The sequence below is a fragment of the Danio rerio genome, chromosome 23, assembly GCF_049306965.1.
Source record: "Danio rerio strain Tuebingen ecotype United States chromosome 23, GRCz12tu, whole genome shotgun sequence".
Taxonomy (NCBI): Eukaryota; Metazoa; Chordata; class Actinopteri; order Cypriniformes; family Danionidae; genus Danio; species Danio rerio.
In genome coordinates this window covers 37,670,243-37,696,936 of record NC_133198.1, presented here as the reverse complement: position 1 = coordinate 37,696,936, position 26,694 = coordinate 37,670,243, and the positions used below count along the sequence as shown (strand labels likewise).

Genomic DNA, 26,694 nt, shown 5'->3' with positions numbered 1-26,694 from the left:
AACAATACAAATGCGTGTCCAGTGTTGAAGCACTCAGAGAATTATCCCAGACATGAAACCCTCTCTCAAAGGGAAATATAATGGACGTCTGCCATGAGAGAGCCATGGCTTGAGTGCATGTAATTCGGCGGCAATCATGGATACTCGCTTTTGAGGAGGACAGACAACATTAAACAGCTTTTTCTCTCTGATCCGCTTTCTCTTTTTTGGAGGGGGGGAGTTGAGGAACAAAACACCTTCAGTTCTGTGCTATCATCACCTCTTATTCGCACAAACAGCCAAAGTGCTCGGAAAACAAAACCAAATAAAAAATCATCACAAATAATAGTGAAAAACATTGAGTCCGTCAGGAGAAGCGAGAATAGAATGCTAGCACGAGTCCTCGTTTTGAGGAAGAAAATGGAGGCCAAGGTGCAGAGAATACAAATCTTTCTGTAGACGTGATTTTGGTGTGTTTACGAAAGCTTCTAAGGAGAAAATCAAGAGTTCCTACCGTATCTGCTGAGGGACTTGGTGAACGTGGACGAGTTTGAGATGTTGTATGCAGAGTTTTGCTTTGGCACCAGGGCGATAACTGACCCGTCTGTTACCTAAGGGCAGTGAGAAATACAAACACAGACACATTAATGCACTGTTACAGTATGTAAAACACATATAAAAGTGTATTATGTACAGTTAGGTCCAAAAATTAATTAATGAAAAGAATTCCCGAAGAATTCCCAACAGCAGTACTTTAAAAAGGACATAGACACAATTATAACATTACTGGCTTTAAATACCAACAACACAATGGATTTTAAATTAAACAAACAAAAGTGCTTCAACTGCAGACTGTCAGGTTTAATTTAAGGGTAATTACATCCAAATCAGGTGAATGCTGTAGGACATTTACAAAAAGCACCCACAGAACTTCTTTACTTAATATTCGCCATTAAAACAAAATCAATAATTTAGAACCATATTGCCAAAATATGCTATTGCCAAAAATATACCGGTGCAATATACTTTTAGACGTATTGCACATATTAGTGAAGTTTATGGCCCCAGCAGCAGCGGCTCAGATATGAACAGTGACCGTACCTGATAGTGTGCAAGTGAGTTCAGGCGTTTCCAGTCATTATCAATCTTTGTAGTGACATCCTCATCCTGGAGAATGATCCTCGCCAGCCGCCCCTGCCGCCACTCTGCAACAGAAAACCACATGAGCCTGGTGTGCCAATAGAAACAGGAGAAAAAAAAATCTGTATCTTCCCAGGGCTTAATTTGTGCTGGAACAAGCCAGATCCAGCACCTCTGAAATCAAATCCAGCACTTCATTGTGAAAAACATCCATGCTGACCTTTAGCTTGCATATATTTTATTTAAAAAAAAAAGGTTGTATAATAACAATAACATCAATAACAATATCAATATTTAACGTAGAAAAAAAGGTATAATAAAAGTAAAGTAATATATATGCTAATATTAATTTACAATGACGAAGAGGAGAGTGTGGCTGAAGAACTACTGAGAGATTTTAGCTGCTGTCTGGGATATCACTGCTGTTCTTTCTTCATGTGTTCAATACTTTTTGTCATTGAATTTTATTACACATAACTTCATTTGTGAACTAATTACTTTTGTTTTCTCTGCATATATGGCTTTCTTTGGTTGTTACCAACATCCGGTGAAAATTTCAAGTCAGCAGCACCCTTATAAATCTGTTTTGGGAGAAAATTACGTGTTCAATACTTATTTCCCCCACTGTTGTTACGTTGACCCACTCAAGTGACTGCATGAATGCTCCATTACCCGTCCCTCCTCTAATCACATGCCAGATCTGTCACAGCACTTTGTTCCAATGCCTCAAAATTTACAAATGAATCACTGGATCTTCCAATATAGCACATCCCCTAAGCCTCCTAAAGCGAGCGGTCGTATTTGGATCACTGTTTTTGTGTGCGCACATGAGCACATCACTCCCACAGCAAGGACGAACGACCACTTGAGGGAAGCTTTCCTCTTTAGAAAGGCTTCATTTAGAGCACGTAACCTTGTCTAGACCTTGTCCGAATATCCCAGTGCAGAGTCAAGTCAGTTTTTTTTTTTTTCTAGTCGAAGAGATGCGAAAAAACTGTTAACCGAGGCGACAAGAAAGTCTGACTCCAGGGTCAGATCTAAATTGCGGATCTGATCAAGGTCGTAGGAATTGACTATTTCAAGCCTCTTACAAGCAAACGCTTCGAGTCGACAAGCCTTCCTGTTTGTTTGTTTGTTTGCTTGTTGCAGGAGGAAGCCGCGGTTTCTGATTTCCAAAACGCTTCTGAAAGACAACAGCCAAGGAGCAGAGCAAAGCCAGATGAGATTCGCAGCTGATAGCATCACTCAGTCTGAGCCAGATGACAATCGTGTTGGGAACTGCTCTGGCTAATGGGATCTTGCTGTGGATGATATGGTTCGGTGTCTATTTCCCTGGTGCCCACGACGGTGACTTCAGCATTCATTTATATCAAGCTGCTGATAAGCTGAACATTTGTATCAGCTGGCAGTACCTGCTTTTGAACAGAGGCATTTGATTATAGGGACGTGCTATAGGGATGTTAATAATTTAGTTTATTAATTCAAGTTAATTACTTTCTAAAAACAAAAAACAAAAAAACTGTTCGGTAATTGTATTCCCTGTTTATAAATGAAGCTTAAAGGGGTAGTTTTCTGTCATCATTTACTCAGTCTTTAATCAAACCTTGTTTCTTTCTTCTGTTGAATGCAAACAAAGATATTTGTATGAGTGTAACAATCTTGATGGTTCTGTGGGTCTATATTTTGGATTTTTATTAGACTGAAGTCTGGTGATTGGCTGGGCCATTTTACAGCTTGATTTTCTTTCTCTAAGAGCATTTGAGAGCTTACTTGGCTGTGTTTTGGATCATTGCCTTGCTAAAATATCCACCCTGGTTTCATCTTCATCATCCTGGTAATGTAGATGTTGAACTGAAGCAGCTGATATTAATTTACAATGACTAAATGATTCAGCAGAGGGTTGCTGAATAACTTCTAAAGGATTTCAGCTGCTGTCTGGGCTTTCCCTGAATTTCTACAGCCCCCTTTCTTCATGTGTTGAATACTTTTTCAATACCAAATATTCTGTCGTCATTTACTAACTCTTGCTTCAAACCTTTATACGTTTCTTTCTTCTGTTGAACACAAAAGAATATATTTACTGAAGGAAAATGTTGTAAACAGAGTTTCTTCTGTAAGTCTTTCTTTATCAGCTTCTGAATTCCTTTTATTTAAAAATCCAATGCATATAAAATATCTTAAATGTATTGAAATTGCAATATTGAAATTAATTTTAAGTACTGTATAATTGTCCATATAATCATGGAATTAAAATATGTGCTGTGTATAATATATATGAACTAAGCATTAAAGATAATAAATACAAAATTGGATTATAGAATAAAGTCACATGCGTTGCTCAGGTGAATTATTTTTAATTATAAATCTGATCTTTATTTTGTATTTTATATTGGATTCAAGTCAGGTAGTTGGCTGGGCCATTCTACAGTTTTATATTTTTCCCTGAAAGCATTTGAGAGTTTCCTTGGAAGTGTTTTGAATCATTGTCTTGCTGAAATGTCCACCCTGGTTTTATCTTCATCATCCTGATAATGTAGGTGTTGGACTGAAGCAGCTAATATTATTTTACAATGACGAAGGGCAGAGGGTTGCTGAAGAACTACTGAGAGATTTCTGGGCTTTCACTGCCTTTCTACACCTTTCTTCATGTGTTAATACTTTTTCTATATCAAAATATCATTTACTAAGTCTTGTTTCAAACCTTTACACATTTCTTTCTTCAGCTGAACACAAAGGAAGATATTTACAGAGGGGAAAATGTTATAAACAGAGTTTCTTTTGTCAGTCTTTCTTTATCAGCTTCTGAATTCATGCATTTAAAATCATATGCATATTAAACATCTTAAATGTACTAAAATAGCAATATTCACATTGATTTTTAAGTACTGTATAGTTTTACATATAATAATGGAATTAAAAACTGCCGAAATTGTATTATTATGGAATAAAAAAAACATATGGAATTAAGTAGTTTATGTCTATATAACAATGAATTTAAAAACAAGTGATAATATGAATTATTGATAATATGAATGTAATAACTAGTAAAAAGTAGGTTCTGTCTGTGATATATTTGCTACATTTAATATTGCATCTAAATTAAACATTATAATTGTATAAAGATATAATAAATAAACAAATAAATTCCATATCCAGTTCCAGTTGTGTTTGTGTAACACTTATGTGCCAATTCCCACTATTAATTAGTGGCTTATTACATGCCTATTAATAAAATATTAGTTGTTTATTAGTAAAGAATAATCTAATTCGACATCCCTAATCCTACCCAATATCTAAACCAAACTACTACATAAATAACCATTTATAAACCATTAATAAATTAAGACTTGATTGAGGCATAATTAATGGCCCATTAATAGTAAGAAATCAATGGTTAATTCAATTAATTGGTCATTAACTTTAATTACAACCAACTATGAAACCTTCCTAAAAATAATCTATATACATCAAGCGATATTTCACTTATTTACTTTGTAGCACAACTGCTCTGCCATCAATTCATCCAAACTGCAAATCTCTCGACAGCTTTTTCACACTACATTTAACTCAGGGTTATACTCTTTTTAACCCCGGCTGAGGCAACATTTCTCTCTTGTAAATGTGAAATGGGGTTAGCACCACTTTTAACCCTGGGTTATGAAATCCCCCTCAACCGCAGTGGAAAACTTTTACACTATACAGTGATGGAGTACTAGAGTATTACAGTGAATTATTTAGCAAAAGACAACTGATCATATACTGCGCCTCAGTGCTTACCTCATTAAATATGCATGTGCTTTGTACAGCTCAGAAACACTTTAATATGTCAACATATTCAAAGCTGCACGGGCTCTTATTAAAAAAAAAAACAGGTTATTTGCCAATCAATCGCATTGACCTCATAAATATGCAAATGAGAACATTAACCCAGGGTTTCCAAATGTAGAGTTTGAACTGCCTAGGAATAATTACAATTTCAGGGCAAAGTACAAAGGCTGTACTCATTCAGGGCACAACGGTTGTCCTCTGGGTTTGACCCACCAGCTATAAAACCCTTTTTGCACCACAAAAACTACTGGCACACACATGCACACACCAAACACACAGACAATAAGAATCTGCTGCTTTAACGTTTATGAATATGGTCCTGCTAAACTTTTTTTTCAATTATGCAGGTACCTTTAGTGTCAGGAAATAAGCCCTTTACCTAAAGCCCTGGTCAGGTCACATGAATATGTCACAATTTCGGCATGATTTCCTTGACGTAGGGCAGGGGTGTCAAACTCAGTTCCAAAAGGGCCGAAGCCCTGCACAGTTTAGTTCCAACCCTGCTCCAACACACTTACCTGTAGGTTTCAAACAAGCCTGAAGGACTCAATTAGTTTGATCAGGTGTGTTTAGTTAGGGTTGGAACTAAACTGTGAAGAGCTGCAGCCCTTTTGGAACTGAGTTTGACACCTGTGACGTAGGGTATCGTGGGGATTCGTAAATGACAAATAGGCATTGTGACACAGGATTCAATTTAGATTATTATTTTATTTAACAAACCACCGCGGCAATTCGTGTTTCGGTGCATATAGTGAACTTGTTATGAAGCTCTTCACCTGAAATGTTATTCGTTATTCTTGTTTATAGATAACTGACCAACATAACATACATTAAAATTAAGATAAAATTATAACAAATGAAATTCATTTCAAAAAGTTATTTTTGCCAAGAAAAATATACAAATTCTATTTTTGTTAGTGTCTGTGCACTACTCAACTATACGGGTGGATGATTTGCTTTGCTCTGTAGAAAATAAGGATTTAACAAATGCTTCACTGTGATTGCTGTATCAAAAATCTCAGTTAAATATTTGCAAATTTTTTAATACGTCATTATTTTAAAGATTATGTCTTGAGCATCTGATTTTTACCTTGGGGCTGATGTGCTTTCATTTTCTCTGTCTTACTCATGGAAAGTTCAGGCGTTTTTAATAAGCAACCTTGGCTGGAAAATATACATTTAGATTTCAAAGAAAATATCTTAGGATTAAAAAGGAATCAGAAGTTTGATCCTAACCATATCGTAATGAATGCCGTTAAATAATGTAGTTATTAGTTGTCTGCAAGCATCAGTGTTTATTGAGATTGATAAAATAGATTTTAAATTGAGATAAGGAATATTATTATAGCAACACTTGTGACTGCTTTGAGAAATAACGCTCAGGATAACTGATCATGAAGGAATGTATTCTAGATTTTATCAAGAAAAATACAAAATAAAAATAAAAAATGTTATCGCATTAATTTGACATAGTGACTTTCGTAACCCACAATCATCATGTGATCTGACTGGGGCTTTAGTTACAAACGAGTGATTGAATCAAAACATTGATGAAAGATTCCAAACTGATGAGGGAAAGATTAGATATTCACAGGGCTTTGTGATGAAGATGAGGTTGTTTCCTTATACAAAATAGATTTGAGGATTGAAATTAAATTCTGCTGCTTTATTTTAGAGATTTAGAGAAGGCTTGGCTCACTTTTGATCCAAATTTTACAACAACATAAGGCTTGATACGGTAGTGTGAAACAAGTTATTAATAGATAGTTCTCCCCAAATAAAAATTTACTCATTGTTTACTCCAACCTGTTTGAGTTTCTTTCTTCTGTTGAACACAAAATAAGTTATTTCGAAAAATGCTCGAAACCTCTGACCATTGACTTCCATATAGGAAAAACAAATACTATGGATGTCAACAGTTACAGATTTTTCAGCATTTTTCAAAATATTTTCTTTTGTGTTCAACAGAAGAAAGAAACAAAAGGTTTGTGATAAGGGAATGATGGCTAAATGATGATAGAATTTTCAATTTTGGGTAAACTATTCTGTTAACATGAGATTACGATATCCAGTGTTTAGAATTACCCACTGCTTGTGTAAAAATCTGTTTTCAGTCTTATTTCTCCATCGTCTAACTAGAAAGCTCTTACCCAGGTCCATGTCTCCTGCTTTGGGTCTCTGCGAGTATGGACTTCCTTTATAAACAGCGTCCAGAAGCTTCTCTTTCACTTGGGTGATTGTGTCACAGTTCAGGCATTTCACCGTCACCTCTGGGCCATTCTCGTTCTCCGGGTTCACACAATGAAGAGTCTGAAAGGAGACAAGATTAATCGGTATAAGTGATTTATCATTCATTAGCCTTTAGTTTGAGTGCTAAAAACAATCTGAATCGTAAAAACCGATTGTATTTCAGGATGAAACACATTATATACAGCTAAACATTGTAAGACAGGGCTTTACTTAATGCTGTAATAGGTGATTGTCTTCAAAAACTATTTTTGTTATGCTGAAACAATTAATGTTAAAGTATGTTGAAAGTCTCTTCACATCCTGAGAGAAATCATTAAAATAAGTGGTCCAAATTTATTTATATGTATTATTTCGAAGGAGTGGGACCAAGAAAAGATTGTCCAATTAAAACGTTTGGTCCAAACATTATGATTGGCTGTCCTACCTGCCGGTCAAAATATGTAATTGCATACCTCTGCACACCCTGTTTGCTCAGGAGAGATTACGGCATCTCTGCTGCATTCACAGACACAGTTCAGACATAGAATGGCAGGCAAACATCAAGAAACCTTTTTTTTTATTTGGTAGTGTCATTACTAAATGTGCTAAAAAGTTGTCTCTCCTGTGAATGTTATGTGATGTTTTGTATTGATGTTGTCTAGTGTGTGTTCAGGAGGCATGTCTTTGTACAGTGATTTGCAAGGTGGGACATCAGTGCTCTCAGGCTAACGTTAGCATTTTTCCAGAAGCTCCAGAAGCTTACCACAGTAAGTAAAACCATTGCCTTAAACTGATTAAGTAAATTAATCGTGCATGGTTATACAAAATAAATAAATGTAACAGTTCTAACAGGTTTACTCGCGATTTAAAGTATTGTCAACTAATCATGTCTAACAGAGTGCATTTAAGAGTGCAACTTAAAAAAAAAATCAATTCTAACATTTCTGGAAAGTTCAAAAATCACAGAAAAGTTCAAAAAGACTTAAATCAAAAAGTTACTCCTATTCTATATTATGTAATGACAGTACTTCTTTTCGTAAAGTTAATAAAATGAAATACCTTGGAGTGTGGCTTAATTTTGAACTTTCCTTTAAATCACATATTAATCATATTAAGAGTAAAGTCAACCTTGGAATTAGTACCTTACATCGGTCTAGACATTGCTTTTCATTTAGTGTTCGCAAGAAACTTGCTTTTCAACTTATATTTCCAATTTTAGATTATTGTGATATTGTTTATAAGACAGCGTCAACATTAGATCTTGCTCCTCTTAATACGGCATATAACAGACTTTGCAGATTTGTTCTGGGTTGTTTTTTTTATACATATCGCTGTATAATGTATAATTTACTGTAGTGGGCATCTTTGCACACAAGACAACATATTCACTGGCTTCAATTTATATATAAATGTATCCATTTTAAGTATCCTTATTATTTATAACTATAAAAAATACTTGTTTTTTTGTTCCTCATTTAAAAAAATCTATTGGTAAAAGAGCTTTTATGTTTAAGGGTCCAACAGATTGGAATAATTTACACTGTAAAAAATGGCTGTGATTATAATGGTAAAAAACTGTAAAATTGCTACAGTAAAAATCCGTAACCTAGTTAACAGTATGTTTTCTTAATATATACGGCGAGTAACCATAAACTGACTTTCCCAGAATTCCCTGCAGGGCACATCACTTTTTATGCTTTTTGTTGACATTAATATAGATCTTTTTAGTTGTTTCCCCATCAGATATGTACATTAGAGATTTATGCTACATCTAATTGTTGATAAACGATGTTTATTTCATGACTAATTTTATGCGTGTTACCATACTGGTGTTTAGTAGCTGTGTGAATGACACTGAGCACTTTCTATACACTGATACACTTTTCTGCTTGTGGGAAAAGTTGTTTGTGATGAGCATTGGTTCATTACGTAACTTTTTCATCACCACCTGCATAGGGCTGTGTTAACGTGTCTATCTGTGTATCAAAAGATGTGTAGATGTTGGTAATTCAAAATATAGACATATTACATCATCTTTAAATGAATGAAATACGGTAGTTTACTGTAAAAATTAGAAATTACTTTTATGGTTTGTACCGTATTTTTAACGGTAAAATACTGGCAACCACAGCTGCTGTTTTTTTACCGTAAATTTTATGGATTTATTTTTTTACAGTGTACCTGCTAACATTCGTTCCATTGCATCATTTAAGGTGTTTCCGCAAACTGTGCTGTCATATTTTACTTGGAACTGTACTTGTTTTTCCTGAGGATGTTATTATTTATGTGGTAATTTGATTCACTGATCTTTTTGTGCTATGTATACTACTTGTGTAAGTGTACTACTTCCCCTTTTGTCAATGTTTTTTTTTTTTTGTGTGTGTGTGTATGTGTTTTTTTGGATGTTGTGTATTTTTATGTTTTGGTTTTGTCTTCTGGTGTTGTTATTATGTGATTGTGAATAATTGTGGGACCCCCTTGAAAATGAGATGGTACATCTCAAGGGGATAATCCTAATGCATAAATATCGATCTAAACACGTAACAGTCAATTAATTACTTTTAACAAAGTGCATTGAAGAGTACAATTGAATAAACTGTTGCTTTTTAGTAGTTTTTGGAAATCCAATTGCAAAATTCGATTAATTTCTGGAAAATTTTTAAAACGGTGATTACAGTATATGCTTTAACAGGCAATTATGGCAGATTTTATTGTATAATCTGAAATATAGAGCCATAAAGAAGGAAATGTTGTGTGCTGTGTACTAAGTATGTGCATCAACTGACCAGAGTCTTATAGTCAATCTGCTGTCGGATGAGTTTGTCCTCGCTGAGGGAGTATCTGGCCTCTCCAGTGATGGCATCTATAGGGCCTTTTTCCATCTGCTGTTTCATAGCACAGTATAGCATGAAGAGCGGTTCACCTGCACACTCCTGTAGAGAGAGAGAGAGAGAGACAGTGTGTCAGAAACAACAACAGTGCATTGACAATGTCATAAATACACTGACTGTTACTTTTTCACCTCATAATAAATGACAGACAAAGACAAAGATGACGCAATCAATAGCTTTTCTTTCCTTTCATAGTAACACCCAGACGTAAAATGCGTTTTAGGTATGTATATTGAGCTAAACTTGATTACCAATAAACTGTCACTTCAGATGTGAAAAACAAGCAGCTATAATGGCGCAGCGCTTTCAAATAATCACAAGGACTTGCCAATCAATACAACCATTAGCCTCTCACACCCTCAAAAAGGCCCTCTCGAAAAAGACAAACAGTTTAAACGCAGGGGAAAGAGAGAACGATAGATAGAGGTTAACGATTGGGAGGAAGCACTTAAACCCCTTTGTGAAACGAAAGGATAGGTGTGGAAAAAGAGACGGATGGGGTTAGGACTCATAGGCTGTTTTCTACATTAGCATTAACATCTTTCATTCACTAACTAACAACTTTGTTTTTTTAGTTTTTAAAATTTTCATATATGCATCTTTGGATTCAGGCTTCTCTTAGCAGTTAGCTAGTCTCGTGTTTGCAGTGTACATACAGTAAAGACTTAATCTGTGCAATTAGCATCAATTAAGCACCAGTGTTGTTTGTTAAGACTAAACTCATTGAACAAAAAATTTGATATAAGGATACATTAAATGTTAATAGCACAAACAAAAAATAACAGAAATTATGTAAATCTAAATTTTGCACTTCTAAAAGTCAAATGGAAACAAATAAAAATTATTTAAAAGGCTTTTATACAACATTTATTGATAGCAGATATGAATTCAGACAGTTTGGACACTACAAAAAACAGACTCAAGCTTGGCTGAAACTCACCAACTCTGTTGCTAATAAGAAATGGCTAAATGCTGGCTGTGGATTTAAGATCTGATTCAAAACCAGCGACTAAACTTGCTTAAGTTTAGGCACTGTAGCTTCAAATGATCCCATATTTCTGTATAACACAATACCCCACAGAACTGTAATACAATTATGAAAAATTAGCATTTAGCCATTCATTATGGTTAAGAGTTTATGTAGTATAAATAAACTTGCTAATCACTAGTTTTTGCTTCTACCAATTGATCGGTTTCGGATTACAAAGCAATCGTTGGTACAAAATCTAATCTACCAGACAAAACCCTTAGCCACAATGAATAGACTTGCTAATTATTAGTTTCTGAGGCAGATGTTACAAAGAATCCAGAGCTACAATCTGATGCTATCTTGTGAGGGAACTGTGAGCCAGAAATTAGCAATTAGCAATTTTATTTACATTAGCTTCAGATTACAGAAAGCACATATCTGCAGATTTTTAAGTTTAAAGCTAATATGTATACTCTTTCTCAAGCAGAAGCTAAAAAGCATCCAAAGCTAAAATATGAAGCTTATAGATGAAGTATAGATTTCTATGTCAGAAACTAGCAATTTATTGTAGCTTCAGATTACACCGTGATTTATATATTGACATGTAAAATCTGAATGTACAGTGAATAAACTTGCTAGTTTCTGAAACAGCTTCAAACAGCTTCTACATAGCATATACAGTAGGCTACATTGTTATTCGAGACACCAATGAATAAACCTTTGCTAGTTGCTGAGGCAGATGCTACACTTGTTTTAAAGCTACAATCTGAAGCTACAATGAATTGCATGAGCAAAGGGTTTCTTAGACAGAAAATTTCAATAAGTAATATATTTTTTTCACAATATCTTTAAATTGCTACTACTTTCTGAAGCAGGAGCTACAAAGAATCTGAAGCTACATTCTGAAGCTGAATTTTTATTAGAATTCTGACAAACAATTAGCAATCTTTTTCATTGTACCTTCAAATTCTACATGATTTGAGCAACAATTAATAAACTTTTGCTCCTTTCTGAGGCAGATGCTGCAAAAGATTCAAAGCTACAATCTGAGACTACTATTTTTCTTAATAGCTTCAGGTCACTAAATGCTAATTTCAGAAGCAGAAGCTACAAAGAATCTAAAGGTACAATCAGACTCTGATTTTTTTCATTAAATTATGACAGAAACTACAATTAGCATGCATTGTATATATAGCATATATGATTTGACCACCAATAAATATATACTTTTGCTAGTTTCTGAGGCAGATGCTACAAATGTTTCAAAGCTACAATCTGAAGCTACAATAAATTGCAAGAGCAAAGGGTTTCTGGGACTGAAGCTATTAATAAATAATCTTTTATGAAAGCTTCAGATCGCAAATCGCTACTTTCTGAAGCAGAAGCTACAAAGTCTAAAGCTAAATTTTTAAATGTGATTGTGACAGCAACCATTAGCAATGTTTTTCATTGTCCTTCAGATTATACATGTAGCATATTTGACCAACAGTTAATAAACATTTGCTGGTTTCTGAGGCAGATGCTACAGATGAATCAAAGCTACAATCTGAGGCTACAATAAATTGCAAGAGCCAAGGGTTTCTGAGACCGAACTGGTCAAAATAATAGATTTCATAATAGTTTCAGATTGCTACAGTAAATGCTAGTTTCTGAAGAAGAAGCTAAAAAAGAATCTGAAGTTACAATAGACACTGATTTGTTTTTTGTTGAAGTTATGACAGAAACCACAATTAGCATGCATCGAACTGTACCTTCAAATACCATAGATATTTACATTAGATGTCGACTACGCTTCTGTTGTCTATGGGAAGGAATGTGTCATTAGAGCTGTCATTTTAGTACAGGGTACCACTCCTTTGAAATGAACATGGGACCTAGGTGCAGAGGAGGACTGGCAATCCAGAGCCAGAGATATATACACATATATAGGCCTTCATTTATCTATGATCGAGAGTTTCCCGGTGGTCAGTTTGCATTTTGTTTTACATTACGAAAATTGTAATCTTACCTATGGAATGTTCTGCCTTTGTGCATTGTTTTCTTTGTTTGCTCATTACTACACCCGTACACATTGCTAAAGTCTAGCATTTTCACATTGGCTTACGTTTGACTAGTGCGGTTGAATGATTTATGTCCTGAGAGCACTGTACAAATGTGGCAGTGCCATAGATGCATGCTCAGAGTCCGTATGTGATATCTAGTTTATGTATCTATGTTCAAATTCTACATAGCATATGTAGCATATGTGATTTGACCAACAATGAAAACAATTTAGATGATGAAGATGATACAATAATTTTAAAGCTTCAATCTTAATTGCAAAAAGTTTCTAAGGTTAAAACAGTCAATTATTAATCATTCTCTTTTTAGCTTCAGATTTTGTAATCTACACTCGCTAATCGCTAGCTTCTGCTTACGAATGTAGAAATTAGCAAGTTGATTCATTGCAGCTTCCAAATTTCAAGTCACAATTTCCAAAGACTGATCGAATTCTAACAAGAATCTCGCTAGTCATGTGAAAGATGGTAAGCTGTCATATGCGAGCTGTCATATCCCTCCTCAGCCGACCCCCCGACCGCAGTGATTATGATGGGCACGGTGAAACGAGGAAACCCGCCGTCTCCCTCCGCCTCGAGCACACCCGCACCAAACAGCTTCCCCTGGTTTCCTCCATCACTTCATCCTGTTTTACTCCACCCACCCTCCCACCATATGCTGTTAACGTCTCGTTAGCATCTGCGCTAATTAAGCCGACAGCTGCTAACGAGAGGGAGCGCAAATACATCACTCTTCGAGACCCCCACTGCAGCCGAGAGACCAGACCTCATCCCACACTCCGGCTTCATTAAAGACGGAGACAGAAAAGAGCGCAGACCGCATCGCCAGACCTCACCCACCCATAGGGCTAATGAACAGTAGCAGGAAAATATCCTGTTGAAATATAGCGCTAGCGGATCAATTATTCCACACCACAGCCTTGAGCAGACCTTGTTTAAAAAGCACCGCCACGGCCAAAACGTTGATGAAAAATTATTGAGAGTGATTCCTGGGAAGGTTTGAATTGTGTCAGTTTGCTTTGGAGCCGCCTCGTCTTATGTGATATTACAAGCTGTGTGTTGGTGACAACAGCTTGTCAGTTCCACTAACTGATGCCACAGTCCCATCCATCTAAAACAGTGCCGCGTTTCCTAATGCTAATTAGCGATTTCAAACTGTCTGCTTCTGAACTTTTGTCAGCTAGCGGAAAAGCCAGACAAGGCCTATATACATACAGTCAAAGCTTGAAACAGACTTGAAGTGAGCAAATCTGAATTTGGCTGGTTTGGGCTGAAAAGAAGAGTTCGTCCAAATAAAATAATAATAATAATTAATGAAATAAAATGCCAGACTCATGTCAGACTAAATCTGCTTGAATTCCATGTTTCTCAAAAAATGTTTCAATTCTTGCTACTCTTTTCCAGCATTTGAATAGCATAGTCACTGGTCAATTTTTTATTATACATTTGTTTTAAAAGAAATTTGATAGACATACAGACAACACAAAAGATAGGATCTCTTAATCTTTGTCATATACGTGTATGTACAGTGCCCAGCATATCCGAGTACACCTCTCACAAACCTATCTTTTACTACTACTGATTTACTTACTTACTTCCTTACATTTATATAGCACTTTTCTGGACACTCAAAGCACTTTACACAATGTGGGGGATCTCCTCATACACCATCACTGTGCAGCATCCACCTGGATGACTCAACGATAGCCATATTGCACCAGACCGCACACCACACCAGCTTATTGGTGAAAAGGAGACAGATTAATGAAGAAAATTATGATATGGGGTGGTTGGGAGGCCATGATGGACAGAGGCTAGTGGACAAATTTGGCCAGGACACCGGGGTTAAACCCCTACTCTTTTTCAAAGGACATCCTGGGATTTTCAACGACCGGGGGCATCGGTTTAGCATCTTGTCCAAAAGATGGTGTTCACTGAGCAGTATAGAATCCCCGTAACTATACTGGGGCATTAGGACCCACACAAACAACAGGTTGGGCACATCTTAATACAATACTTACTTATCTCAATTTCTAAATATGTTTGGTAACTAAAATATTAATTTAATAAATATATCTGTTTAAATAATCTGTTTTGTTTAAATGCACCAAAATACATTCCCTATAGTCAGTGCTTAATTTGTGAATTGCAAAGTCCTGGAACAGATCGGGGTAACAAATTTGGCATGTTACCCGAGGATGTAAGGTGTCGCGCACAAAAGTGAGGAGTGGGGGTGTCGCGGATGACAGCGAAGAGGGTTGGGGAGTTGCAGAAGAAAGCGAAAGTGAACAGCGGATGGGGCAGAAGGCCGGTTTAGGAGGGGGACCGGTTAAATGAGGTGCCGGATCAGATCTCAGAGGTATCGGATCCAGATCCTGTTCCGGCACAAATTAAGCCCTGTCTATATTCACAGAGAAACTGATAAAAATATTCACTTTCAAAATGGGCTGTACTCAATTTTGCTGAGCACTGTATATATATTTATATGTGACCCTGTTGCATGAGTACATTTTTTTGCCAACGTATAAAACTTATTGTATAGGTCAAAATTAGAAATTACACATCACAAAAAGATACAAAATAATGGACAACAACAACATGTAACAGTAAGCAAATACACTGAGGAGTATTTTGACCAAAATAACAAAAACCCAATCTTACACACAGAAAATACAGGCCTTCTGGTGCTGACCAGAACTCGTATTAAGTACGAATCTGGAGTTTGGGGGTGGGAATTCAGAATCAGAAAGAAAAGGATCAAGCTAAAGAATTTGGACATGTTTGCGAAGGGGTTCCCACAGTTTCATGAAAAAAGTGCTAGATTGGTGAAGTGCTAATTTTCTCTAATTTCATAAAATAGGGTTTTTATTTTATGCCAAAAATCATTTGAATATTAAGAAAAGTTCATGTTTCATGAATATATATTATACATTTTCAACTGTAAAATATCCTAACTCAATTTTTGATTAGTAATGCAGGTTAAAACCTTCATTTAGAAAACTTTAAAATGTCTCAATGTTTTGAACCCTCCAATATCATATTTCCAAATAGTCGTATTTAGTTTATCTTAACATACTATATAGCAATGGAAAGCCTATTTATTCAGCTTTCAAATGATTTATAAACCTTAATTAAAAAAGAAAAACTAAACAAATTGACACTTATGAATAGTTTTGAGGTTCAGAGTCACATGAAGTGGGGGAAATATGTATTCAACACGTCACCATTTTTCTAAGAAAACATATTTCTAAAGGTGATGTGACTTAAACATTTCACAAGGTGTTGATAACATCCAATGAAATACATATGAAAATAAAATAAAACTAATTAGTTAACAAATGAAGTTATGTGTAATAAAATGAAATGACAAGGGAATAGTATTGAACACATGAAGAAAGGAAGGTGTAGAAAGGCAGTGAAAGCCCAGACAGCAGCTGAAATCTCTCAAAAGTTATTCAGTAACCCTCTGTCCTTCGTCATTGTAAATTAATATCAGCTGCTTCAGTCCAACATCTACATTATCAGGATGATGAAGATGAAACCGGGGTGGACATTTCAACAAGAAAATAATCCAAAACACAGCCAAGGAAACTCTCAAAGGGCTTAAAAAATAAAACAAAGCTGTGGAATGGCCTAGTCAATCACCTGACTTGAATCCAATAGAAAATACAAAAATAAAGATCAGTATGGATAGACAAAACCCACAGAACCATCAAGATTTTTAAACTCTGAGCAATATATGTGACTTGATTCTACATGAGAGTTGTCTTTAGGCTGTGTATAGAATTATAAACTACATTGCTACATTATCATGATACAGATGGCCACAGATATTGCTTATTTTATTCATTTATTACTTAAAAAAACTGTCATGAACAAAATATACCATAAATGTGGCCATCGATGTGACCTAAATCAATTATTAACATATTAAATAAATGATGACAGCTGGCATAAACTGTACATTCGCAAACAGCTATGCATTCTTGAACAATGCGACAGCACGTTCAAATTGGTGTCATGTGTAAATGAATTTCTGTGAAGTGAAAGTGTTTTGGACTCCCGTCTCCTGTTGATTAAAATTCTTCCATTGCGTGCTGAGCCCTGCATGATTGAACTAATAAAACCAGAGAGCTGCTAATGTGAGAGTGAGAGGGAGACGGAGAGACAGACAGGGGAGGACGCGACATCCTGCTGCTCAATCACGCTCTGTGAGAGGCGTCATGGAGGGAAGCGGATGGAGACGAGACCACAGAGGGAAAGGAGAGAGAGAAAGGAGCTAATGGAGACTCAGATGCGGAGGTGCCTGCAGGGATGAACTATGACCTGGCGGACCCCTGACAGACTGCCTTCTGTCTATGTTGTACAGTTGAAGTCAGAATTATTAGCCCTCCGCTATATTTTTTTCCCAATTTCTGTTTAACGGAAAGAAGTTTTTTTAAAACACATTTCTAAACATAATAGTTTTAATAACTCATTTATTTTATATTTGCCATGATGACACTATCTATTATACTAGATAGTTTTGAAAATGCTAGTATTTAGCTTAAAGTGCAATTTAAAGGCTAAACTAGGTTAATTGGCAAAATAATGTATAACAGTGGTTTGTTCTGTAGACAATCGAAAAAGAAGGCTCAAGAGGGCTAATTAAGTTGACTTTAATTTTTTTTTTTAAAAATTCAAAACTGCTATTATTTTAGTTGAAATAAAACAAATAAGACTTTCTCCAGAAGAAAAAATATTATAGAAAATATTGTGATAAAGTCATTGCTTTGTTATAAACATAATTTGGAAAATATTGGATAAAGGGGGGAAAAAAATAAAAAAAATCACAGGAGGGCTAATAATTTTGACTTCAACTTTATACAGTAGGTATGGACCCACTGATGGAGAGAGCCTGTGGATGATTCATTGTTGTTTAACAACAACTGCCCCACCAAGAAAAAAAAAAAAGGATTGCATTTCTTAACTCCTAATATCTCTAGTTAGCACACTCAATGCACTTTTTTCAACACATCCCGTAATTTCTAAAATATCAACCTCTACCAAATGGTTGATATAAAAGTACCGGAATTGAAATATATACTATGAAAAGACCAATAAATGAAATATATATTACAACAAAACATTTTGAAAATCATCATTTACTAAATCATCTTTATTTTTTAAGTATGCCATAAAAAATATTTCAGAATTTCCTTTAAAATGCTTTCTTGTTTTTTTTTTTTTTTTTTTTTTTTTTACAATAAAACATATATCAAGTGTAGTAGTGCAACAGGATTATCTGTTTTTTTTTTTTTTTTTTTTTTTGTAAACCAATAATGCTGTGTGTGTAAACCAATATTTAAAACAGTCATTCTTTAAATTACTTTAACAGTCATTGTTTAATACAGTCAAAACATGGGCAATCATTTGGTAGAGTGGAGTTCATTTTTGTGTGTATTTGGGTGGATTTTTTTTAGGAGCTATTAGACAGACATTAAGATTCTGTCATCATTTATTTACCCTATTTTGTTTCAAACATGTAAGACGCTTTTTTTTTATCCATAACACAAACCCCGACCCTGGACTAAATAAACAACTTGTCATTTTGTGTCAAATGTTACTCTTTATTTTTTTTTTTTTAGAAATTGAGATTCATACACCACATGAAAGCTGAATAAATAAGCTTTCTAATGTTGTATGGTTTGTTAGGATGGACAATAAATGGCTGAAACACAACTATCTGAAGTTCTGAAATTGGAGGGTTAAAAACAAATACAATACTGAGAAAATATACTTTGAAGTCAATTACACATTTTTTTAAGCAAAGCATATCAAAATATTTTCTTGAAACAAACTTTGCTTATTATTTCAAATTAAATTATTAGGATTTTTGCAATGTACAACATTTTAAAGGTTGCAGATGTTTCCTTTTAACTTTTACCATTATATACCATATTTACTGTATATAAAGGTTCAACTAAAAAGAAAATAACTTATTATTTGGTTTATTATTATTATTATTATTATTATTATTATTATTATTTATTTATTTATTTATTAACCATACTCTAGTAAAGTATTCTATACTGTACAAATTATTTACACCACATTGTCAATTAATGTCGCAGCTGTTGCAATGCTGTGTTGTAGAATAACATACCCTAAAGTAAATGATAGTATTGGGTAATTTGTTTATATTACACCATGGTTGTTTTATTACCATACTATAGCAACTTTAAAATTACCACAACAGATTAATTCAAGTGCTTTACTATAATACGATTAAAATTGATTCACTATAACATTTGCAATAAATAACTAAAACATTTTTTTATATGTAAAAATTCTGACGGTTTTACTTTAAAAATATTTCTGAATGGCAATAGTATTATTTGAACTTTTTGAACAACTATTTGGAAAAAAAATAAAACCATTAAAAAAATCAGAGTGGCTATTTTCACTGAATGCTATTTATAAAAAGCTATTTATGCAGCACAACTGGATGTGTTCTACCTGTGTTATTTACAAACACACAATATTGCACTGTATACGCAACTTAAAACTGATATTTCAAGTGCGTTTCTAATCCCCACTGCTGCCATACACTACCCATTCACATTTTTGGGCATGTGACCGACTGATTTTTGAGCGAAATTACTTTATATTATAAGTTTGATATCTTGCATCCTAATTCCTTTTAGATTTTCGCTTTGCTTTCCCTGGTGAACAAACAGCATATGCTGGTGAGGTAGGTGTTGATGCTGGTTTGCTGGTCTCATTGTAGCTCATATGCTCCAGCAGATACGCATTCCAGCTTTTTGGTGCTTCCAAATGATAACTGAACCTTATTTAAAACAACACTGTCCACACTGCATACACTTACCTTTAAGAACTTGTACAGAAGAAAAGTGAACCAGTTGGTAAGCATCTTCTCTGCAACAGACTCAGTCCTAAAAGAGCGGGAAGAAAAGAGAGGTAGAAAGAAAATAAGAATTCAAGTTCACACAATACAAATTTAACCCAAAAAGCCTTCTTGAAGGAAAAAAGATTCCTTCTAATGTGGCGCTTGGGCAAAAACTCCTACTTTTTTTCCAAAACAAACCACCAATTTTCATTAAGACCAGACAATTACAGTAATTGGGCGACATCGTCCATTAATGGCCAACCTGTCGCCAGCCGAAGACCCCCAAAAGCTTCCCCCAGAACAGAAGTAATTAAAGCATGCTGTAATTAATGGACTTCAATGCTCCTAATTCATCTGTAGCTGGCAAACGCGAGCGAGTGCTAGCGCAGTCGGCTAACTGTGGCTCCTTCCTCCCTCAGGCCCACCAGGAGCCTTTTCTGCCGTTCAATAATGCATTCACACTGACTTACCCACTCCCATTACTTCCTTACATAAGGGCCTATTATTAAATTATATGCTCATTAATAAAACGGAGAAGGAGAGATAAGGTGAATGGAATGGGACAACAGGTATTTCATGAGGGGGTGGAAGTGTCCTGAAAAGCTCATTAGCGCACTCCGGTAAAGTTGGCCAGATCAGGGCTTAGAGTCGTATGAGATGGAGAATATTGACTTCGGTGAACTTTGGAGTGCTAGAGAGAAATTTTTCAGCTGTTTTTTTTTTTTTCAGGCTGGAGGGATTTTATAATATTGGCTAAGGTTTCTTGTGCTAATGTCATGATTTAGGCTATGTATGTTTTAGTTTAAAATGAGGTTTTTAGATGGCGTACTCATTTCAAAACCCTCCCCATCAACGTTAGCGGTTTGTAACATTTTTAAAAAGCTTCTCGTCAACTTCGAACTATTACTCCATGGTCTGTTGAAATACTTGATTCTGATTGGCTGGAAGATGTGCATTATTTTTTTTGAAACACACAGGTAGTTCCACTCATTTTTGATCACAGTTCGAAATAAATGTGGTTCTCCCAAACGTTTATAATTACCATAGCAAATCGCATGTGCTGCATTGGAAACCGATGAGGACTGTAAATGGCGGATGGAAATCCAGGAAATTAAGACAATACTTAAAAATTATGCCACAAATTCAAGTTTTAAGGGTATTTCAAGAGAGATTATAGTTATTTTAAAGTCAAACCGGCAGTTTATGTACAAGGATAGCGCATGTTTAAAAATGTTGGAATCTCCAGGCGGTCAGAGGCAGCTCCGAGAATGGCTTCCCACACGAGCAAAGCTTTATTTCAGCCAGACTATCTCAGGACCTGCCGCTGGATCTAATCTCTTGCATCTCTGTTGTTGTAAAACGTGATATATAATTAATCATTGTGTCTCTAGCAGTCAGTCTTTAGACTTTTTAACCTATTATTTGTTTCATAATGGCGACAAGGGGTTTCACACTGTATGACTTTACAATAGGAAGAATTGCCGACAACTTTGTCCAAACTCTTTCTCACAACCAAAAACATGTAGTAAATCTTTTTTTATTAAATACATAATGGGTAAGAAGCCTGTAATGGGGTAGAAAATTTTCATATTTGCTCACCTGGGTTTGAAGGGAATTAGCAATTTCTCCTTAAATTTCTTTTTTGACCCAGTTGGGATATTGCTTACATGACACGTCAGACAAACACAGGTGCTCCTCACAAATTTCCAGTGGTTTTTCCTCCAGTTCTCGGGTCCAAATAAACTAAAAATGAGCGCTTTTAACTTCTCCCCCAACCTCCCGCTGGCCTGCAGGTACCCACTCTAGTGGATGCTGCTCTCTCATTGGCTGTAGGCGATCGCCGATGTTATGTTTAGTCAAAACTCATTTCACACGACATGATTTGAATCACTGACAGCTCCAGATATTTAGAATGCCAAATATCTCATGGGTGTCGAAGACTCATCGGCGATTCTCTCAGATCACGTCTTTGATACAGTAGTTCACATTGTGTGATTGTTACTCACGTGAACAAGCATCAATTTGCCTGTGATTTCAGCCATTTGTCCCCTATTTCTCAAAACCTCTCATTGAGTTAAAATCGGCTAAAATCATGCAGTCTGAACTCAACATAAATGTGCTTGTTGTATGTGCGTACATGAGATTGTAATTTCAGCAGTTAAAATTCGTGAAAGCTTATAAAACATCACTCAAATCAAGATATACTGCCAGTAGACACTTTTCTGGTACCTTTAAGGCCTCAATATAATTTGCAATTACGAAGAACAAAAAAAATTATGCCATTTAAAATGCAATCCTGCCAAAATGAAGTGTGTTTTGAGTTTGAAACTAAAAGCTAACTTTTTGAGGGAGTTCATTTTGGCTCCTTGACACCTTTGAGCTACCATTGACTCATGGTGATGACACAATCGGTGGGCATTTTCTGGAACTTGCTTTTTTTTTGACATGCGATTCATTCATATCTCACTCATATCCACAGAGGTCAGACAGGAGAACAACATCCAAAGCAACAACAGCAAAGTTACCCACATGAACACACTAAAGTAGGGCTGCATGATACTGGAAATATCTTATGTTGTTGAGTCATACATGTTGGTCATACATGCTTTTATCACTTCCCGCCTAGACTATTGCAATTCCTTATACGTTGGTCTCCCTCAATCCTCATTGGCAAGGTTGCAGTTGGTTCAAAATGCGGCAGCTAGACTTTTAACAGGCACCAAAAAACATGTTCATATCTCGCCAGTTTTAGCATCCCTTCATTGGCTTCCTGTTAATTTTAGAATTCAGTTCAAGATTTTACTTATTGTTTTTAAAGCACTGAATGGGCAAGCACCTTATTATATATCAGAACTTATTAACTTACAGTCAAATCCTCGGTCTCTTAGGTCCTAAAATAAAATTTTACTGCAAATACCTCGGTCACGACTTAAACTGAAAGGAGATAGAGCCTTTGCTGTCGCTGCTCCACGTTTGTGGCACCAGCTGCCACCGGATATTACGAGTGCTTCTTCTCTCTCTATTTTTAAGTCTAGACTTAAGACACATTTTTATTCTATTGCATTCCCAGGTTTTTAATCTTTACTGTGGTTGTTGCTGGAATACTTTTATTCTTATTATTACTTTTATTGTTATTTTTACTCTTTTAGAGTGTGTGCTATGGTTTTGTTCAGCACTTCGGTCAGTGCCAAACTGAAGTAAATATGCTTCATAAATAAACTTTACTTACTTACTTACTTACTTTACTAGTATTGTGGTAATGATATTCCTTAAATATAACTTTTCTGTAGAAACATGCTAAAACTGGTGCAAGTGTTGGTTTAGGTGCCAGAGAGATTAAATAATGTGCTTTTTTACATGTGGTTTTTCAAGCCCACTCACCTGTGTGAGGCACACTCAGTATGGGGTTGTCGTGTGAGGTGGTGAGGGAAGTAGAGGGGATAATATTGCATTTACTATAATCATGATAACGATAATTTTGCGATATATTGTGCAGCCCTACTTACTATATATAGTATTGTGCAGGAAAGCTGAGTAGCAGAGCTGGTACAGATGTATTCACACATGGATGACAACACGGTGGACAGATTTAAAGACTCAAAGGGGGTCACATTTCAGATGAGAAGAGCCACCGCATTACTTTATGACTTTTCTAACATTGTTCCATGTGGTGTCTATCCTAGATCAATGTACTGTTCTCTTTATATATATGCTTTCTTGCGTGTGATATAAATAAACAGCCAGCCAAACTCTGTTCATGAGCCAGGATATGAGCTTCTTGCTCCCTTTAATTGTGTATTGACACAAACTTAGTAGCCATTGAACCGAGTTTGGCTGGCTGTTTATTTATATCACACACAAGAAACCATACATATAAAGGGAACAATACAGTAAAAAGAAAATGCTTTCGGCAGGATTTAGAGGAGGACAGAAACTCTTCACGTGCTCACTGCCCGTCTATAGGCCTTTTTCACACTTCCTGGTTCCGGTAAGCGAAGCAGTGTACCACAACATCCGGTTTCAATGCGACGGAGCAAGAAAGAATGGCAGGGTCATCTCAGCGCTGTGATTGCTGCGTTCCCAGCTGCTCCAACTCAAAAACGACACTCTTACTTTAATGACCACGATCTACCGAAAGACGAAGGACAGGGAAAATCATGGATGACAATATTAAAGGGGGTTGAATGCCGTTTCAAGTTATATGCGGGAGTACATTCTTATGCTGTATACACTTCAAAGCGGAGATTATTATGTTTCATTAAAGACTGGTGGTCTATGGTTTATTTTGACGAGTAATTATAATATAAACAAAACTCCAGTTAAGCTATCTGCCTTCCACAAACAAGTGCTCATCATGGTCATTAATCTATAAGCATGATTTATCCCTACATTGTTGTTATTTTGGAATAATAGACAGTTCATACAAATGCAAATCTCTTTTTTTAATTGGTTTGACAGCAAAATTATTTGTTTAGTCAGTTATATAATAAAGATAGTATACTTTAATGTGTTATTTAATGTGTTAGTTTAAAATGTTATTTGCTGTTCTTTAAATAAATAATAAAAATGAATATTATCCACGAGTAGGAGCTAACGTGTTTCCAGACTTGAGAAAACCTCACGAGCATTAAACAACCTGTAATGTATTGCCCGATAGCAACTCGCCTGTACAGCTACCTCGCCATTCACTATATCTGACTCTGAATAAAAAGGAAGGAGGGGGTTAGCACAGTTTACAGACGGGACTACTGACATAAAACTCATCCTGCTGGATGTTAAAGAGTCAGGTTAATCTAGTTTACGAATGGCTTGAATGAGCAGATTTTATGCTGTTGGCTGTGCACCTTACTGGAACCTGACATGGCAAACGCTGTGTAAGACACGTTTTCTGCACAAACTCTGCAAATCGGTATCATCTTTTAAATGCTGTTTTATTAAGACAGTTTTACACATTCACCGAACAACATCTTCCTGTCCAAATTATGGCAAAGTTGACCGTGAGAAAGTCATCCGCTGTCCCGAGGCTGTCATGTCTCTGCGACTCCTAGCGAACCCGGAAATATCGATACACTGCTTCGAAGGGCGCTTCCGGTGTTCAATTCCGCTGTGAAAAAGGTCTATTGCTTTCAGTTCTCTAAAGCACGGAACTGCCGGAAATGCGCCAAAATTAGAGTCCGGTGGAAATGCGCCAAAATAAAAGTCATGGCATAAATTTTTGTAAACAATAGCGAAAAGAAAACGAAATGTAAACTAGACTAATAATGCATTATGAAAAAAATAATATGGTTTTATTCAAATGTCCAACATGAACGGCACACTCTTTACACTCTTTAACAGAGGCAGAACAATCAATATTGTATTCATTTGTCATTCAAACTGCACTAAAGTTCTACTGGAAGTGGACTCAGACTAAGGTTTGGATAGCAGCATTCACGTCTAATGAAATTATTACTTAGAGAAATTGCACTAGAGTTTGTTTTAAGCAAACCAAACCTGTCAAATGTGAACACAGCCTCAAGTAGACAGGATTTGGTATCCTCATGTACCCAGTTGCATTCCTACCTCTATATGCTGAGCCAGTATTTTGCAGCTATCTGACTCTTTTAAACATGCAGTTTATGCCACTGTGCCTTTATAAGCTCTAAAGCTCTCTGTTTTGATTGGGTGCCCGTGTGTATGTTTCAGTGTGACTGTGTTATTAATTGTCTCGCACCTCCTGAGCAGCAGTTTGGGGTGGTTCTTGCTCTCCAGGTTCTTGTCGATGAGGTCAGAGAGCAGCTGTTTGAGGACTCCTGTGGCGTACTCCATCTCTCCCTGTAGAGCTGTCATGATGAGCGATGCCACGTTGCCACGGTCACGCATGGAGAAGGAGCGTTGAGCTTCAAGCGTGCGGATAAATGTCAGCAGGAAGTGCTTCTTGGTGAGGAGTTGACCAAATAGAGTCAAGGCCTTCTCGACATTAGCCTGCACCTGTGGAAACACACATGGAGCATTACATTAGACAGCGCAGAATACGATATGACAGATTTGATGTGTTTTGATGAGCAGACTCAAAAGATTCAATTTAACATAAGACACTGAACAATTTAATTAATTTTCATTTAAAAATCCTTTAGAGACCCACAATATTGTGCTCTTAAAAGATTCCGAAGGGGAGGTTTTGCAATGATTTCATAAAAAAACCACCATTAAACCCCAAAGAACCTTCAAGTGAAAACCAATTTTAATAATTTGTTCATTTTCCTTCAGCTTAGTCCCTTATTTATCAGGGCTCGCCACAGTGGAATGAACCGCAAACTATTCCGGCATATGTTTTACGCAGCAGATGCCCTTCCAGCCACAACCCAGTATTAGGAAACACCCATACACTCTCACAAATACACACACTCATGCACTACGGCCAATTTAGTTTCTTCAATTCACCTTTAGCGCAAGTCTTTTGACTGTGGGGGAAACCGGAGCACCCGAAGGAAACCCATGCCAACACGGGGACAACATGTAAACTCCATAGAAAGGCCACCTGGTCCAGCCAGGACTCGAACCAGTACCAGCAACCTACTTGCAGTGAGGGGACAGTGCTAAACACTGAGTCACCGTGTCACCCATGACTTAATGCATGGTGTTTATTTCCCTCTACAATCATATAAAAAGTTGTCAAATGTATTATGTTCAGGGCGGAGATTACTTATGATTTGTAATCAGCACTCATTA

The 26,694-nt window shown here is 36.1% G+C and overlaps 1 protein-coding gene and 1 long non-coding RNA gene across 3 annotated transcripts in view; one reads left to right on the top strand and one right to left on the bottom strand.

Moving 5' to 3' along the window:
- plxna1a (plexin A1a) overlaps positions 1-26,694 on the bottom strand; it is a 424,291-nt gene that overhangs the window by 22,455 nt on the left and 375,142 nt on the right. For both annotated transcript variants that reach the window (XM_017353686.4, XM_003201217.7), the window contains exons 22-27: positions 25,697-25,953; positions 19,963-20,029; positions 9,963-10,109; positions 7,098-7,257; positions 1,081-1,184; positions 494-590 (exon numbers count right to left, since the gene is read on the bottom strand). In XM_017353686.4, coding sequence (XP_017209175.2) covers positions 494-590; positions 1,081-1,184; positions 7,098-7,257; positions 9,963-10,109; positions 19,963-20,029; positions 25,697-25,953 — 832 coding nt within the window. The remainder of the gene's footprint in view (positions 1-493; positions 591-1,080; positions 1,185-7,097; positions 7,258-9,962; positions 10,110-19,962; positions 20,030-25,696; positions 25,954-26,694) is intronic.
- On the top strand, positions 20,710-24,683 carry LOC141380526 (uncharacterized). Its single transcript, XR_012398656.1, has 2 exons — positions 20,710-23,706; positions 23,758-24,683. It is a non-coding gene; the product is annotated as an uncharacterized lncRNA (long non-coding RNA).